This window comes from Prinia subflava, chromosome 2, assembly GCF_021018805.1.
Source record: "Prinia subflava isolate CZ2003 ecotype Zambia chromosome 2, Cam_Psub_1.2, whole genome shotgun sequence".
NCBI classification, from domain to species: Eukaryota; Metazoa; Chordata; class Aves; order Passeriformes; family Cisticolidae; genus Prinia; species Prinia subflava.
The window spans coordinates 73,842,239-73,857,256 of record NC_086248.1 but is presented as its reverse complement, the minus strand read 5'-3'; the positions used below and the strand labels follow the sequence as shown (position 1 = coordinate 73,857,256).

The 15,018-nt window shown below is 40.8% G+C and overlaps 1 protein-coding gene across 1 annotated transcript; it reads left to right on the top strand.

The window, feature by feature from the left end:
• The first annotated feature begins 3,584 nt into the window (after positions 1-3,584).
• On the top strand, positions 3,585-12,190 carry LOC134547063 (sulfotransferase 6B1-like). Its single transcript, XM_063390569.1, has 8 exons — positions 3,585-3,686; positions 4,069-4,315; positions 5,771-5,904; positions 6,554-6,643; positions 7,293-7,419; positions 8,191-8,285; positions 8,797-8,953; positions 9,779-12,190. Exons 2-8 carry the CDS (start codon positions 4,114-4,116, stop codon positions 9,907-9,909), a joined length of 936 nt encoding a protein of 311 aa, XP_063246639.1. The 5' UTR covers positions 3,585-3,686; positions 4,069-4,113; the 3' UTR covers positions 9,910-12,190.
• The last annotated feature ends 2,828 nt before the right edge of the window (positions 12,191-15,018 follow it).

Below are 15,018 nucleotides of genomic sequence, written 5' to 3'. Positions count from 1 at the left end.
GTAGTGCACATGGATTGGCAGTTTCCAAAAGAGACCTTAGAAAATTGGACCCAGATTGCGACTCGGAAATTATTCATTGGAACAAAACTAAAGAGGTCGCAATCACGAATTTTGCCCCATGGGTCTCCATTGCTAAGGCCGTGGGGGAATTGGGACATTTAAAATGTTGGGTGGCGAAACAAGCAAATTTAACCTCCAGAACCCTATTCAACCTCCTGCAGGACGAGGAAATAATGAGGCAAGCTTCCCTCCAAAATCGGGCAGCCATAGACTACATCATACTTCTCCACGATCACATGTATGAAGAATTTGAGGGTCTATGTTGTTTTAATCTGTCGACTCAGGCTGAGAGCACTCGAAAACTCATTGCACAGATGCAAGATATGATCAGTGACATCAAAAGAGAGACAGGTGATTGGATAAGCAACATTTTTAAAAGTTGGGGTTTATCAGGATGGGCCGGGTCCATTTTAAAAACATGTCTGTTGATTTTGTTTATTATTTTAATTGTTTGTCTTGCTTTCGGACTAATCAGGAGATTGTTAATTAAGTTAGTTTTAAGTTCCACATCTGCCCTCTCTCCAGCTGCTGCTCGGGTCGCCAAGGCCACGGCTCCTGAACACGAGTTGAAGGAGCTTGAGAAGGAGCTTGAGGAAGAAGGTGACGGTGAAAGCCTTGCAGATGATTAGTGGCCAACCCAACAACCTTGATTCGCCAAATGTTACCTAGACTCTGAGCATCTGCCGGACCCCCCTCAGTTTAGTTCTTTTTAGTAAAAAGAAACTGGGGAGATGTGGCAGTGTGTTAATTTAATCAGTTATGCTTTCTGTAATTTTGTACTCTTTTAGTTCTCTGTACCCCACCCCCGATTGTTCCTTTGTTTAACTCACATGACTCCTGCACCTGTTATGCGGCACATGGTTAGCTGCCTGTTATTTCTCCCGCCTTTGTAAAATCCCTCCCACTCTCTCCTGATTAGCCCAAAATATGTTCCCCTACCCCCGGATCCCTTAGCAACTTGCCCTGGTTGGCTGGCAGCGGCTGACCACCCCCTTTGCCCCCCCCCTCCGACTCCCTCGGACAAAAACCCCCTGCACCCTCCTCGCCCCAAACAGTCCCGGGGCGGGACTGTTTGTAATAAACCCTCTGTTTGTCTGGAATTTGTTTCCTCCTTTCCTTCCACTGCCTGTCGAATTACCATTGCTCATCCAAGCCCCTGATAAGACAAGAACCCACAGGGTCAGTACTGCTTGCGCGGCTCGCAGGCTGACCCTCGCAAACTCTGTCGCGGCATCTGGGCTGGTCGTAATAGAGCCATAGGCTCTGAGTGAGCACCCCGACAGACAATCTCTGGGTTTCTCCTTTTGCATAGCATTTCACACTGTGCCAGTGCCTGTGTGTGAGAGAGAAGAAGAATGGAGAAGTCCAGGAAAAAAATTGTTGACCTCGTACATAAGATGGAAGCAGCTGCCAGCTCAATGCATCGTGATGAGCTGCTTTTTTCTTACAAGGGAATTCTCTACCCTACCACTGTTTGCAGTCCTGAACTATTCAAAGCCTTGGAGTTTTTTGAAGTCAGAAGTGATGATGTAATTTTGGCAGGATACCCTAAATCCGGTAAGTATATTTTAATTTTTTTAAAAAAATAAGGTTTTGTAATAGCAAAGATCACGGTTTGTACTAAATAGATGCCATATAATTTATATAATACATAATATTATGTATTATGCAGAAAATTAGTATTTAGAATGTTCACAAAGTTTTGTAAAACTGATTTCATTTTCAAAAAGAACAAAATAATTCTGACTCTTTCATATGGGAAAGTTTTCAAAAGACAGAAAAACAATCTGATTTTCTTTTCTACAGCATATAAAGATCTTTGTTATCTTTGCCTTTAATAGTTCTGAACTAAATGCACAATTTGGAGAGAAACAAAGTTTTTTACACTAGAGGTAACTAGATCTCTTGCTATTACATGATCTGCTCTCACAATTATTTTTGTAAAGTTAAAAGCTTTATGTTTTTACACAGAATGTAACTTTGGATTTCTTCAAATACTGAATATTCTGTAATTTATTTCGCATGGATGTCAGGAAATACCTATTTTGGTTTGTGAAATTTCTTTCCCGGGCGATTTGCTGTAAACAAGAAGAGATATTTTGTTAATTATATCTTTGTTATTCATTCCTTTTTCGAAGAAGGACTTCTTGATGTCCCTCTGGTTTGACCAATGTGGTTGAAGAGATGTTAACTTTGCCATCCAATCATATTGGTTTCTGTAAATAGTATATAAAGAAATTGTATTTTGAATAAATTGCTCTCTAGCATTCTGTTGTTCATAGAGTCAGAGTGATTCATTGCATGTCCTACAGTGACACTATGTGGGCCCTTGCATTCAGTGGGGTAAGGAGGTGGGAGAAGGGAAGATGGAAAAGGGCAAGCTGACATGTCAAAAAATTAATGTAGTCAAGGAAACTTGATGGATGAGTTACATTTTGAGAGAGTGAGAAGTAAGAAGACGTTAAGCCAGTGAGTGTGAGAATCAATTCAAAAAAAACTTGGGAACCTTTTTTGAAGGTTAGACATTATTGACTGACCCAATAGCAGTGGCTCTCAAAATTTATTTATTTCTAGGTTCTTACCAATTGTCGAAAAAAGACAAAGTACATTTCATTTTGGCCTAGTCTATTTTGTTGCCTATGATGCTTAAAAAAGATAAATTTCCACTGAAAAGGATGTTTAGAATGTATTTTTTGTCTATTTGCTTTAAAGAGAATAAACCAACCAGAAAAATTACATGAACCCATCTTCCACCTTGTGTCCTTTCCCCTATCCATTTCCAAAGCAAAATTAGGGTGAGTCTTCCATTAAGGTGCATCTTCTCTTTATGATGTGCTGCAAACACTCTTGACAACAGCATTTCCATTCCAAGGCAAATTTTCCTGCGGCTAACCGAACAACTCTGAGTTTTTCCTGGGGACCACAGGAGCTTCTCCACGTTCATTGACCTGCATACCCCAAGACACTTTGGGTGCTGGACAGACAGTGCTGGGACTGGGACTTGGACTGTGGCACACTCACGATCCCTGGTTGCTCTGAGCCTCTCTAGAGAGGCAGGGCTGCTCTGACCCCGCTTCTGCAGCTCCTGAGTAGACTGACAAATGGCTGTGACGGCACTGAAGGGTCCGCTCATGAGCAGGGAGAAAAAGTCTAAGGGTTAAAGGACCTGGAGGCACCTCTGTCCCCAGTGGCTCAGGTGACAGGCTGCTAAATTTGATGCTGAAGTATTGCAGTGATCTGGCTCCCTCACGATGCAGGCAGCTGGCCTGAGAAAAAAAAAAGTTAATTTCTTGATGCCCTTACTCTCTAGAACTATAAGACAGGAGGAAGTTTTCCTTTGCAATTCAGAGTCAACACATGAACGAAAAGGTGAAAAGAATAACTAAACAAAGTTTACAGAAAGCATAATGTATTGTTATGCATTAACACAACTTGGTTTTTCGTTAAAGAGGAAACAGTTCCCTGTAAGGACCTGGGATTTCCTTTGGAGGGGACGGGGACCTATCAGAGGCCAACTTTTAGATACTGACACATTGTATAACCACTGAGGATACACGCCTTTGTGAGTACACATATAAACTGAGCCGAGTGCCAAAGTTTGTTTCAGCCGTCCAGGCTGGCAGCAGGTAAGAAGCGGCTCAGGCCGGGCCCCCGGGCCCAGCAGCCGCCGGCGCGGGCAGGGGCGGCCGCGGCCGCTCCCTCCGGCCGCCCCCGGGGGCCGCCGGCCGGGCACAGGGAGGGGCCCGCGGGCCCCTGAGCGGCTCCGGGCACGGGCTGGGCCCGTGATCCTCCGATGAAATTGCGTTTGCTGCTTATATTGACGTTTATGTTCAGCTTCTATTGATTTCAAAGGTCCGTGTTACTTAGGGTCATTGATTAGAGCTGCATATTTCTTCACCGGTTCAGAAAGAGATAAATTATTGTTCATAGGGTCAAGGAAAAAAAACCCTCAAACAACAAACCAAGCACTTATTAAAGGACAATCTCTGGGTTTCTCCTTCTGCACAGCATTTCACACTGTGACAGAGCCTGTGTGTGAGAGAGAGAAGAAGAATGGAGAAGTCCAGGAAACCATTTGTTGATGTCGTAGATAAGATGATAGCAGCTGGCAACTCCATGCATCGTGATGAGCTGCTTTTTTCTTACAAGGGAATTCTCTACCCGACCGCTGTTTACAGTCCCGAAGTATTCAAAGCCTTGGAGTCCTTTGAAGCCAGAATGGATGATGTAATTTTGGCAGGATACCCTAAATCCGGTGAATATATTTTATTTTTTTATAAAAATCAGGTTCCGTAATACTAAATAACAAGGTTTGTACTAAATATATGCAATATGTTATGATATTATGATAAATAAGATACATAATATTACATATTATGCTAAATATTAGTATTTAGAATGTTGATAAAATTTTGTAAAACTGATTTCATTTTCAAAAAGCACCACAAAATAATTCTGAATATTTCATATGGGAAAGTTTACAAAAGATGAAGAAAAAAATCTGATTTTCTTTTCTACAGCATATAAAGGATTTTCTTATCTTTACTTTTCATAGTTATGAAAATAAATGCATAAATTGGAGTGAATCAAAATACAGTTTTTCACACCATCAATAACTATATCTCTTGATATTACAAAATCTGCTCTCACATTTATGTTTGTAAAGTAAAAAGCTTTCTGTTATTACACAGAATATAACTTTGGATTCCTTCAGATACTGAATATTCTGTAATTTATTTCGCATGGATGTCAGGAAATACATATCAAAAATATTTTTGTAGTCCTTGAGGTGATTACACTGTTCTTTAATTACTGGGAAATCAAGAGGTGATCTTTGCTAGGGTTGCAAATTTACCCTACATATTTGCACCTTCTGCCTGAAAGCACTGGTCCACAGGAAAGCCAAAGGTTTAGATTAGATGTATGTTAGATGTCTAATATCTACTTTAATCCAGCTGTTCTCTCTTCTGTGAATGGGTTCACACTGCCTTACAGCAGATAGGCACTGCTGACAGGATTGTGAAGTTCTTTCTTTTTTATTGCCTTTTCTTTTTGAAGAAATGTTATGCACTTGAGTGCAGTTGTTAAGACTGCAGTGAAAACGGTGTAGGCACCCAGTGTCCAGAAGTCAGGAAATTATAGAGATGGGTGATCTATGCAGGCTCTTTGATATCCTTTGAATAAAAAGATAATAAATGTGTATAGGAAATATCACTGCATGGAGAATTTTCCTATTGTTAAAGAAAATGAGTACACAATTTTCACATCTAGTTCTGCTGCTGTGTTGAAATATTGTGACCCATCTTTCTTCCTAAGATTATCTAGAACTCCACAAGACCCTTCATACATCAGGTTTTAAAGTACAGGCTCACCACCCCAGTCTCCCTTATATTTGTCACAATAAAATTGATTACATTAGTGCAGGTTTTCCTAGTTGAATCTTAGTGTTCTTCTCCCTTCATTGTTGGTTTACAATATACAAGTTAATTGATGGTGTACTGAACTGGTCAAGCTGGAGAAATATGTCCTTAGGAGGAGCAAAGGCAGGAGCCTGGGAGGTGATTGAGCTGAGAGTCAGCTGTGATTGTATCACCTGAAAGGAGGCCAAGGAACTCAGGTGGTCGTACTGCCACCTCTTCACTTCCCTGGTAAAGCCATTTCTGTTCATTCTCAAAGTTTTACAAGCAATTCTGTTTTTTTCTCCTTTCAGGCACCAACTGGCTGAGTCAAATCTTAACTGACCTGATAGCCATATCCCAAAAGAAAACACCGGGTGGGGAAAGCAGTGCAAATGCTGAAGAAGAATTCCCCTACCTCGAAGTTGGAGATGCTGGGAAATATGAGGTGGGAACAGAATATGTATGGAAATGATCAACATTATGTGCTCCAAATACTGAATATATGATGTATGAATTACTGCATTGATTGAGAAGCACTTTACCGCTTCTCTTCATGTGGCATCTGGTGAGGATCAGTCTCATCTGGACTGTCAAATAGTGAGGGATAAATGAACACTTCAGGGGGAGTGAGAGGAGCACATCCCCATGAGATACATAAAAACTTCAGGAGTTCAACACAGCGTCTTCTGTATTTAAGAAGTGCTTCATGAAGTGTCCAAGAGTGAAATATTAGCTTTTGTCTCTTTTACTAGCTCTTCCTCCTCATCCCCTCTCTCAGTCCTTGAGGAGCTTCAGCTTTCACTTAGCTTATCTGTGCCCTACCTCTAGATTTGAATCCTTGTCTAACTGAAGGGAAGAGAATTATCACTGAAGAGAACTAACAATGGGTAGTGTTTTTTTCAGTAGTTCATGGGCTTTTGAAGACTCAGAGCTACTCAGAGCAGCCCACTAGTATCTGAGAGCAACACTCACAAAGAAAACCAAAGTCCAGTAACTGTTGTCAAAGTTCATCAAGGCAATATTTTAGCAGAGGTTAATGATAGGAATACTGGTACTAACTGAACTGTCCACTTTCCTGTCTCCAATTCTTAAAGCGAATGACCAAATTACCATCTCCAAGATTTATGGTTACTAATCTTCGTCCTGAAAATCTTCCCAAGTCCATCTTACAAAACAAAGTCAAGGTAAGTGATGACCTTAATCTATTAAAAGCAGACCCTTAACAAATTTTTTTTAAGCCAGTGTAGTCCTTTTCTGACAATTTTCAGAGTCATTCTTATACTTAAGTGTTTAGCATGGCCATTTCTACAGGACTGTTGAAGTCCTGCCATTCATCTCACTCAAGCCCAGCTGGTCCTTAATGGCACCTTTGGGACAGTTTCCACAAGAGATTTGCAGGGCTTGTACAAATCCTCGAGAGGCCAAATGTATTTAGACATGATTTCCTGTGGGAGGAATTTTATGGCATTGTTGCAAATGAGAGTTTCCATTTGTCAAATTTCATGGAGGATTTATATATTTTTGTATTTTCCCTTCTACTTAAATGATGAACTATGAACTTTGTATTGAGCAAAACACTCTTGGATTCTGCATAAATAATTTGGTAAATCTCTAAAAGATAGTAACTATAGGCAACCATCTTCTTCTCATGGTATCAAAGCAATTTTCAATACTGCACCTTCTGAATTGGAAATGATATTGCTACTTCTGCGAGTAGCACACAAGGTATTAGAAATCCCCAACTGCAGTTATAAAGTATAATATTTTTGTTTCTTTTTAAAATGCTATGATCTGCTATATCTTTCTTTAAAAATAATTTATTTTTTTTTCTAGATATTGTTACTGATTCGTAATCCAAAAGATGTAGCTACATCTTTTTACCATTTTTCCAAGGGCGTGGGTACTGTTCCCTCCTATGACAGCTGGGATGATTTCTTCACAGATTTCATGACAAAGAAAAGTACAGTATCTTTTTTCTGTCTGTGTCAATTATGCAATGATTTGTCTTGTCTAAAATGCCTTGTACTTTGGTAAATCCGCTTCACTAGGATTTTTTTGGTTTACAGTACAAAATCAGAGATTAAAAATAGAGAAATAGGAATCTGAACTGAAGTTTTGCATACTTGTCCTACTGCTTGAGGATATATATTTGTCAAGACTGTACTTCCACAGACTAACTTCTACAAAGTGTTGTTTTTCATGGGAGAAGCTGTTCTTTCTTATCTCCACCTTGGAGCCCCTTTACCCCTGCTCTCCTGTGTCCTTCATCTTGTGTCCATGGAGATCTATCATCACCTCCATGCCAGATTGGATGAAAGGACTTATTTGGACTAAGTCTAGTGCCTTAAAAAGTGGACTAATTTTAATACATTAAAAAAGAGAAGATGTAACAGCACTAGTTTCAAGTTATGAGTTTGACATAGCTCATGGACAGCAGAAGGGAGGGATCAACAAAGTTTTAGACTGGATTAAGGGAGTCTTATGACATGGTCTGCAAGATGATAGCTTTTTGGTGGACTCTCCGCTGACTTGAAACACTTACATGTTTTATTTTTCTGACTTGCAAATGGTGTGATATGCCTGAGCCTGGAGTAAAATCTGTAACTCCCAGTGAAGGCTGTAAACTCTGCCCTAGGCAGATTAACAAAGCCCTTGGCTGTGACAACTTAATGAGTAAAACTTGTATAATCTTAATTTATGGTTCATCTTAGGATTCTTTTGTTTTATTTAGCGGCCTGGGGATGCTACTTGGAATATCTTTCTGAATGGAATAAATATGTGGATCAGGAAAATATTATGACAGTAACTTATGAAGAGGTGAAAGAGGTAAGGTTATCAATAGTCAGCAATAGCTTATACTTCAAGGGACATTTCTTCCTGAACCAATTCACCATTATCTGCGTGCAGGGTATCCAAAATATGTGTGAGACAGATTCTTGTTTTAAGGGAAGAAAAGGTGAAATTCAAACTTACAAAACTTCAGAAAAGTTTGCTAGTGAAAATGATTCTTGTTTTTTTATTTCTCTGATATAAGCGCAAATAATCATAAATCAAAATCTACAGGAATTTTTTTGGGAAGAGCTTTAACATTTTCAGCAGTGTAGATTCTGCTAACCTGTAAATGCTATAAAATATTCTGTAATCTACAGGAAGGACGCTCATATCTTCTCTAAAATAATTATGGGGGAGTGAAACACTATGGACCACTCTAGTCCGGGTGAACTCTATGAATATCCTGTGCATGCAGGCAACAGAGAGATACAGAGAAGTGTAAACACCTTGGAAAGCAGCATCATTTGTTTGAAAGTCATGTCATGTGTTCCATTCCTCTTTCCAGAATCCTGCCCTGGCTGTGAAAAACATAGCTACATTCTTTGGAATTCCTCTGACTGAGGAAGAGCTCCAGCTTGTGGTAGAGAGGAGCAGCTTCCAGTCTATGAAGAAAAACTCAGACAAGACCCATGGGTCATTTGGGAATGTTCTGTTTCGCAAAGGTAGGAAGCTCCAAGTGGCTCAGAGGTAGAAATGGCACACTCTCAAGAACTTGGGGCATGCTTTGGTTCTTTTTTGTGCACTGATATTAGCATTGCAAATTAGGATCAAGCAGGTGATCACTGCTTTGCTTGAGAAGACTGTTCAAGGAGAACTGGTGAGGAATATATACAGCAAGGCTCTGACAGCAGAGCCACTTTTTAGAGGGTCACCAATGGCTGGCAGGAAGGAGGAACTGCCATGTGTCTGAGAGTACAGGAATCTTCTGAGATAGCCACTGCCAAATGCATGTCCACTCTTACCCATTAGAACTATGCCAAGCATGCAAAGAATCCAGGTGCACACAAGAGAGGAAACAAAAGGGAACAACTTTTTGCAGTATAGTTTAGGGATCATGGACATGAGAAGGACAACCTGGTTGTCAGAATCTATTTCTGCATTTTGCGTTAATGAAGAAACTGGATAAAAACTCAATTTGCCAAAGGAGCAGAAACCCAGCTCTGCCTCCTGGCAGATGATTCTTAATCAGTTCTTCATGACCTTCCAATTTGCCAGTCATAAGTGACTATTACAGAGAGATTTCAGGAAACAGGAGTTCAGGCTGCCTTTGTGAACACAGCCACCAAAAGAGGAGTACGTTCTTTTGCATTATAGCAAAAGATGATTCCCATACATGTAAGTCCTCTGATTTCACAGAAGTGTATTGATGTAGAAAAATGTTTCATCTGGAAAATGGATCAACAATATTTAGTGTACAATGCATTAAAAAGGACAGATCTCTTGAAAAAAGAATTTTTTTTCTCAAGATTTTTTTTCCTTGTTTGAAGGTTGTGTAAGTGACTGGAAGAATCTTTTCAGTGAAGATCAGAATGAGAAAATGGACAAAGCATTCGAAGAACGTATGGCAGGAACGAAACTCGGGAAAAAGCTGAAGTATGATGTGTACTGCAAAGCCTGAAGAGTAATGAAGTGTGTTTAGAACAAGAACTTTGTAAGGCAGACTCCGATCATCTGAATGCTATATGCTCTTGTCTCGGGTTAACACAGCTTAGTTTTAGTTAAAGAAGAATACTGCTCTGTCAGGACCTAGAGATTTTCTGTGGAAGGGACAGGCAGCTATCAGAGACCAGTTTTAGATACTGACATATGGTTTTACCACTGAGAAAGTTAATGGCAACTTTTGGGAATAACCATATAAATTCCTGCTGGTGTCCAAGCCAGCCTTGTTTCCTTCTGTCCTGAGAGGAAGTAAGAAGGCAGTGCGGTTGCTTCCTTGCGGGGGAGGGCTGGCATGGCCCAGCCTGTCCGAGCCAGGCCAGGGCTGCGGTGCCTACAGGGGAGGGAAAGTCTCAGCTGCTAACACCTAGCCAGCTTTAAAACTGCCAGCACTGCTGCTTGGGCTCGAGGGGAAATGTCCTCCCCCAGCCCCAGGGAACAGCTCTGTGCTGGGCCCACCCCCGGGCTGGACACGGCCATTGCTGTAGTCCTGGCGGAGGGGGGTGGGGGCCGAGCTGGGCCCTGGATCCCGGCAGAGCTGGGGGGAGGAAGGGGAGGCCACAGCCACTGAACAGCCAGCAGACCCTTGCCAAATGCAGGTGATTCCTTTGTGTCCAAATGGAGGGAAACACATGAATGCCACAAGCATTTTTACATATTTTCTCTCTCACCGTGGGCATTTTGGACTCCTGGACTTTTTTTACTATTGACTAATTTGCAGAAAAAGAGCAAGTTGATCCTTGTCACATTACCTTTGAGTTGAACCTTGTCACGTTACTCTAGAGCTGTACATAAACAGAAGTGATTTATATGTGTGAGGATCCACTAAACACTGCAAGAGGTGTTAGTTGAACACTGAGATTTGGCTCTCTGAAGCCAGTCCCTGAGGCACCAGTTCTCCCAGGCTGCAGAGGCCAGGACAGCTCAGTCTGGTGCAGTGATGGTGGCAGGAGTGTGATGCTCTGGTGGCTTGCTCTATGACCCTTCTGCTGCCAGTTATGGAAGCCTAGCTGGAATTGTGAATGAGGCCAAACTGTGTCAATAGTGAAGAGACCGTAGACTGGAGCTGGTTGGGAAGAGGAAAGAGAGTGTTCCCAGGGACAGCACTGTGGAAGGAGAGCAGACATAGCCAAGAGATGACTCAGTTGGCCCAGTGCTGGGAGCCACACAGCTCTTGAGTATTTTCCACAGGGAGTAGTGTGAGGTAACCAAAAACTCTTGAAGCTTACCTCGCTGCTGGTTCAGGCCAAGAAAGATGTCCCACGAGCTTCGGTGGGCAGCTTTGAGCAGGGCCACCCTGAATAAGACCAAAAAGTAAAGGAGAGAGGCATCCACCAATCTACCTGCTGAGATCCTGGCCTCTTCCTGAGTCTTCTCTCTCCTCCCCCAGATTCAGCAGGGTTTTAAAATTCTACAGCTTTGCCGCCCAGCAGAGATCCCATAATCATCGCAGGCCCTGGGCAAAAAAAATTAAAGTTTCTTAGCACAAAATAAAACTTTCGGAGCTCTAACCCTTCCCCAAGAGTAACAAAAGGAACAAAGTGATTAAACTATAAAGAAACACAACACTAAGTCAGTGAAAAGAAAGTGAAAAGGCTTTTTAAAAAAAGAAATTGAGGAGTTTGCCATTTTAGGTCAGACTTGTCTTATTAATCCATAGTAATTGTAATAAATGTGAATATGTTTTGTGAAATAAAATGCACAAGCTGGTCAGACACAAAACCGACTAGTTTCAAGACAGGCAACACCCAGAGGCTGCTATTCTGGGAAAGACAATACCCTGCAGGGAATTGGGAAGCCCACCATTGACACCAGAGTAAAGAATAAATCAAGACTAGAATCAGTCCTCCGGGGGCAGTGGAAGTGTGAAGCGGGAGATATGATCGGGGAGAACGCCTCTCATTCAGAGCTTCACCTCCCATTCCTACACGGGAGGAACGAACTTAACATTCATCTTTCCGTGGGGAAACCCCATTCAGCGGACCAGACGGCAGAGATGAATATGAAGAAACCAATCCAGAGACAAAAGAATTGCGGGGAAATCCTCTGCCGACAGCCAAATAAAGTGTATAAAACAGGGGCCCCGAAAAGGGCCAGTGAACAAGGGGGGTTACAGTGCGATAGAGGCCGTAATTGAGGTTCACCCATTGTCGATCCCAGGCATTGGTACTGTCCTTCCAATTGCTGGTTTGCCCAAATTTTTGTCCTGTAATTCTTTAATTAATAAAAATTTATTTTATTAATTGGAATTCGCTTGGCATTCGTAAAAGTAATGAACTCTATATGTAGATTACCCTTTTAAATCATGAGAAAAATAGTATTTGAGGAGATGATTAGATTTGTAGATTTTAAGCAAAGGTGTCTGTAATAGCCTAAGTAATATTAAATTAGTAGTTGGGATTCTTGTAACCCATGAGAGACTAGAACAGAAAAAGATGAGAAGTCCTCTACACTAGTGAAGAAGTGAGAAGGCATCTCTGTCCCTAATATAAAAAAATCCTTTACCTTTAAAGTTGTTTCTCTTTAAAAAGTAGCACCCCAGTATACATAAGTCCAATGTCCATAACCCATAAACAGCTTAAGGAACTATTAAGAAGAAATTTCACAAAGATGACTTTTCCCTGAGCAACTGTTTTTGTGACAGTTCAAACCGACAAAAAAACTACCCTAAGTTACCAGCAGAAAAAAAATCCATGGTACACTAAAAAGAACTCCTCTCCTTAAAGAACTAATAAAAAATATTTTTAAATAATAAAACTAACTAACAATCATAATTTTTGTCTCTTTATGTTGTTTGTGAGAAAGTGAACAGTTTGTGGGCAAAGAAGAGAGTTTTGAAAGTTTCATTTTGATTCCTCTTTTCTCCTTGTGGGTTGTGTTAATATGTCTAGATCTTTTAAGTTTGGGCCTGCCTGATTTTTTCTTGTAATCCTTTCTCACAGCAAAGTGAAAACTCAAACCATCACAAAAAGTACATTAAACAAAACAAAAAACAAAAAAACAAAACCAAAACAAAAACAAAAACAAACCCCCACCAAAACCAAAACAAAACCAAAAAATTAAAAATCATAAACCCACTACAACTAAAACTAGATCAAAGATGCAAGCACCTTAGAATTACTGTAAGCATCTTTGCAGCAGCCTTTACAGTGACAGTAAGTAGTAATGGCCTTTTGTTTCATGGTGAGGTCTTTGCCTACACCCATTTCCTAAAGAAGATGTCAACTAATCATATTTACAAAATACTCAACAGCCCTGTTCCAGCTGTCACCTGGAAGGAAATGCCCCTTTTCTTTCTAGTCAAATTCTATCATTCTAGACTACTGATAATCATTTAGTAAGCAGATTTTTTTTTTTTTCAAAAATGTTTCAAATTGGGCAACATCTTCACAGAAAGTATCACTAGCAAAACGAGGGATATGACAGACGCCAAAGACGGAGGAGATCTTGCATGAATTCAGCACAAACTAAATCACAGCTGGAGGGAGGAGAAAGAAGGGGAATGTGGGTCAGAATTCTTACGGCTTTTCATCTCTCTGAATGCAAACTGTTGAAACAGACTTCAGATTATGGGCTGATGTTAACAGGCAAGATTCACTCAGAGGCAATGCTTTGTATGTGAACACAGTGCGGAACAGACCTGGAACAGACCAGAAAAAATCATCTGGTACAACCTTTCCTGAGAAAAGGAGCCTAGATGCGATTGTCTCTAGATATCATATCATGACAACCTCCAGCTATGGGGATTCTACCACGTTCCTGCAGGCATTGGTCCAGCGAATGATTGTTGTTACCTGAGAGAATAATTTACTTCATGTATCAAGTTGAAAACTCTCCAGTTGCAACTTGAACCCACTGCCTGTTTTCTTCTTCAAGTTGTGTCTCATGAATAGGGAGCATTTATCCTCTTTTGTAGCTGCCCTTTAAGTCCTGGAAACTGCACTGAAAACTCAGGTTGTCCCTGAGCCTTCTAAACTTCCTGGTCCTGCCTTGGAACCCCTGTGTTTTGTCTGTGTCTTTCTTGAAAATGCCTCTCTTGAGACAGTGAGATTGTCAAGAGTGATGGTGCGAGACATTGCTGCACCCAGCTCTCTTATACTGCCGTTGGCATTTGCCTCTGTAGACACAGTATTTCAGACTTGTCCTGGGACCTGTTCTGGAAAAAAAGGCAAAATCAGGTTCTGTGAGTGTAGCTGGACTAAAAACAAGAAAAACCCCACCCAATTTATAGGTCCATCACCTAAGTAGATAAGATATAAAATTAGAGTTGTGAAGAAGAAAATATTCAAAAACTGTTTGTTTCATTCTTCTAAAGCTGGTTGGTTCTGCCTGGACATAAGTGGATCTGAGGAGTTTTGTAATGAAATAGGAATGCTAGCAGTAATACTTCAAATATTTAGAAAAAATGAATGGATTCAAAAGCAGAGAACCAGGAAGTCCTGTGGTAAGCCATCTTTGAACAATTCCAAGTTATCTGTAAGCAACCAGAAAGGTACCAGATTCCTGGAGGAGATCATACATAACAGCAGTGTTGAAAATCCTGAGAAGGAAGAACCAAAATAGAACAATCACCTTAACTTGATACATAGAAATGGAGTTGCAAAAATGACAAAGCAACTGCCCATGGAAGATTTTGAAGATAATGAAATTGTAAATATAAATCACGCTAAAGAAGGTTGTGATTATTCTTAAGTTACCTGTTGAATAAGCCACTGACAGAAAAAACAAGAGGTGTCAGCATTGGGGAAGACCTGAAATTATGTGACTAAAGGGCACAAATTGATGTGGAGATGGCAATGTAGAAATGAGGTTATAGACATGAAAGTCCTGAAAGTAGACTGGGAATGTTCTTGGAAATTCACAAACAGCAATAAGAGCCATTCCAGGAGCACTGTCAGCAGCAGCAATACTTTCAGAAACATGCACTTGTTCACATGGATATTATGAACTTGGTTGCAATAGGATGCTTCTGGTCACCGTGCATATGCTGTTGACAGGAACACTGGGAGCGCAATTTAAGCAATAACCTTTAGTGCTGACTCCTGAACATGTTCAATACTGTTTCTAACAC

Coding starts and splice junctions, on each gene's coding strand:
- LOC134547063 (XM_063390569.1), top strand. CDS start 4,114: ATGGAGAAGTCCAGGAAACCATTTGTTGATGTCGTAGATAAGATGATA. Junction 6,644..7,292: donor TCTTACAAAACAAAGTCAAG/GTAAGTGATGAC, acceptor TTTTTTTTCTAG/ATATTGTTACTGATTCGTAA. Junction 7,420..8,190: donor AGATTTCATGACAAAGAAAA/GTACAGTATCTT, acceptor TGTTTTATTTAG/CGGCCTGGGGATGCTACTTG.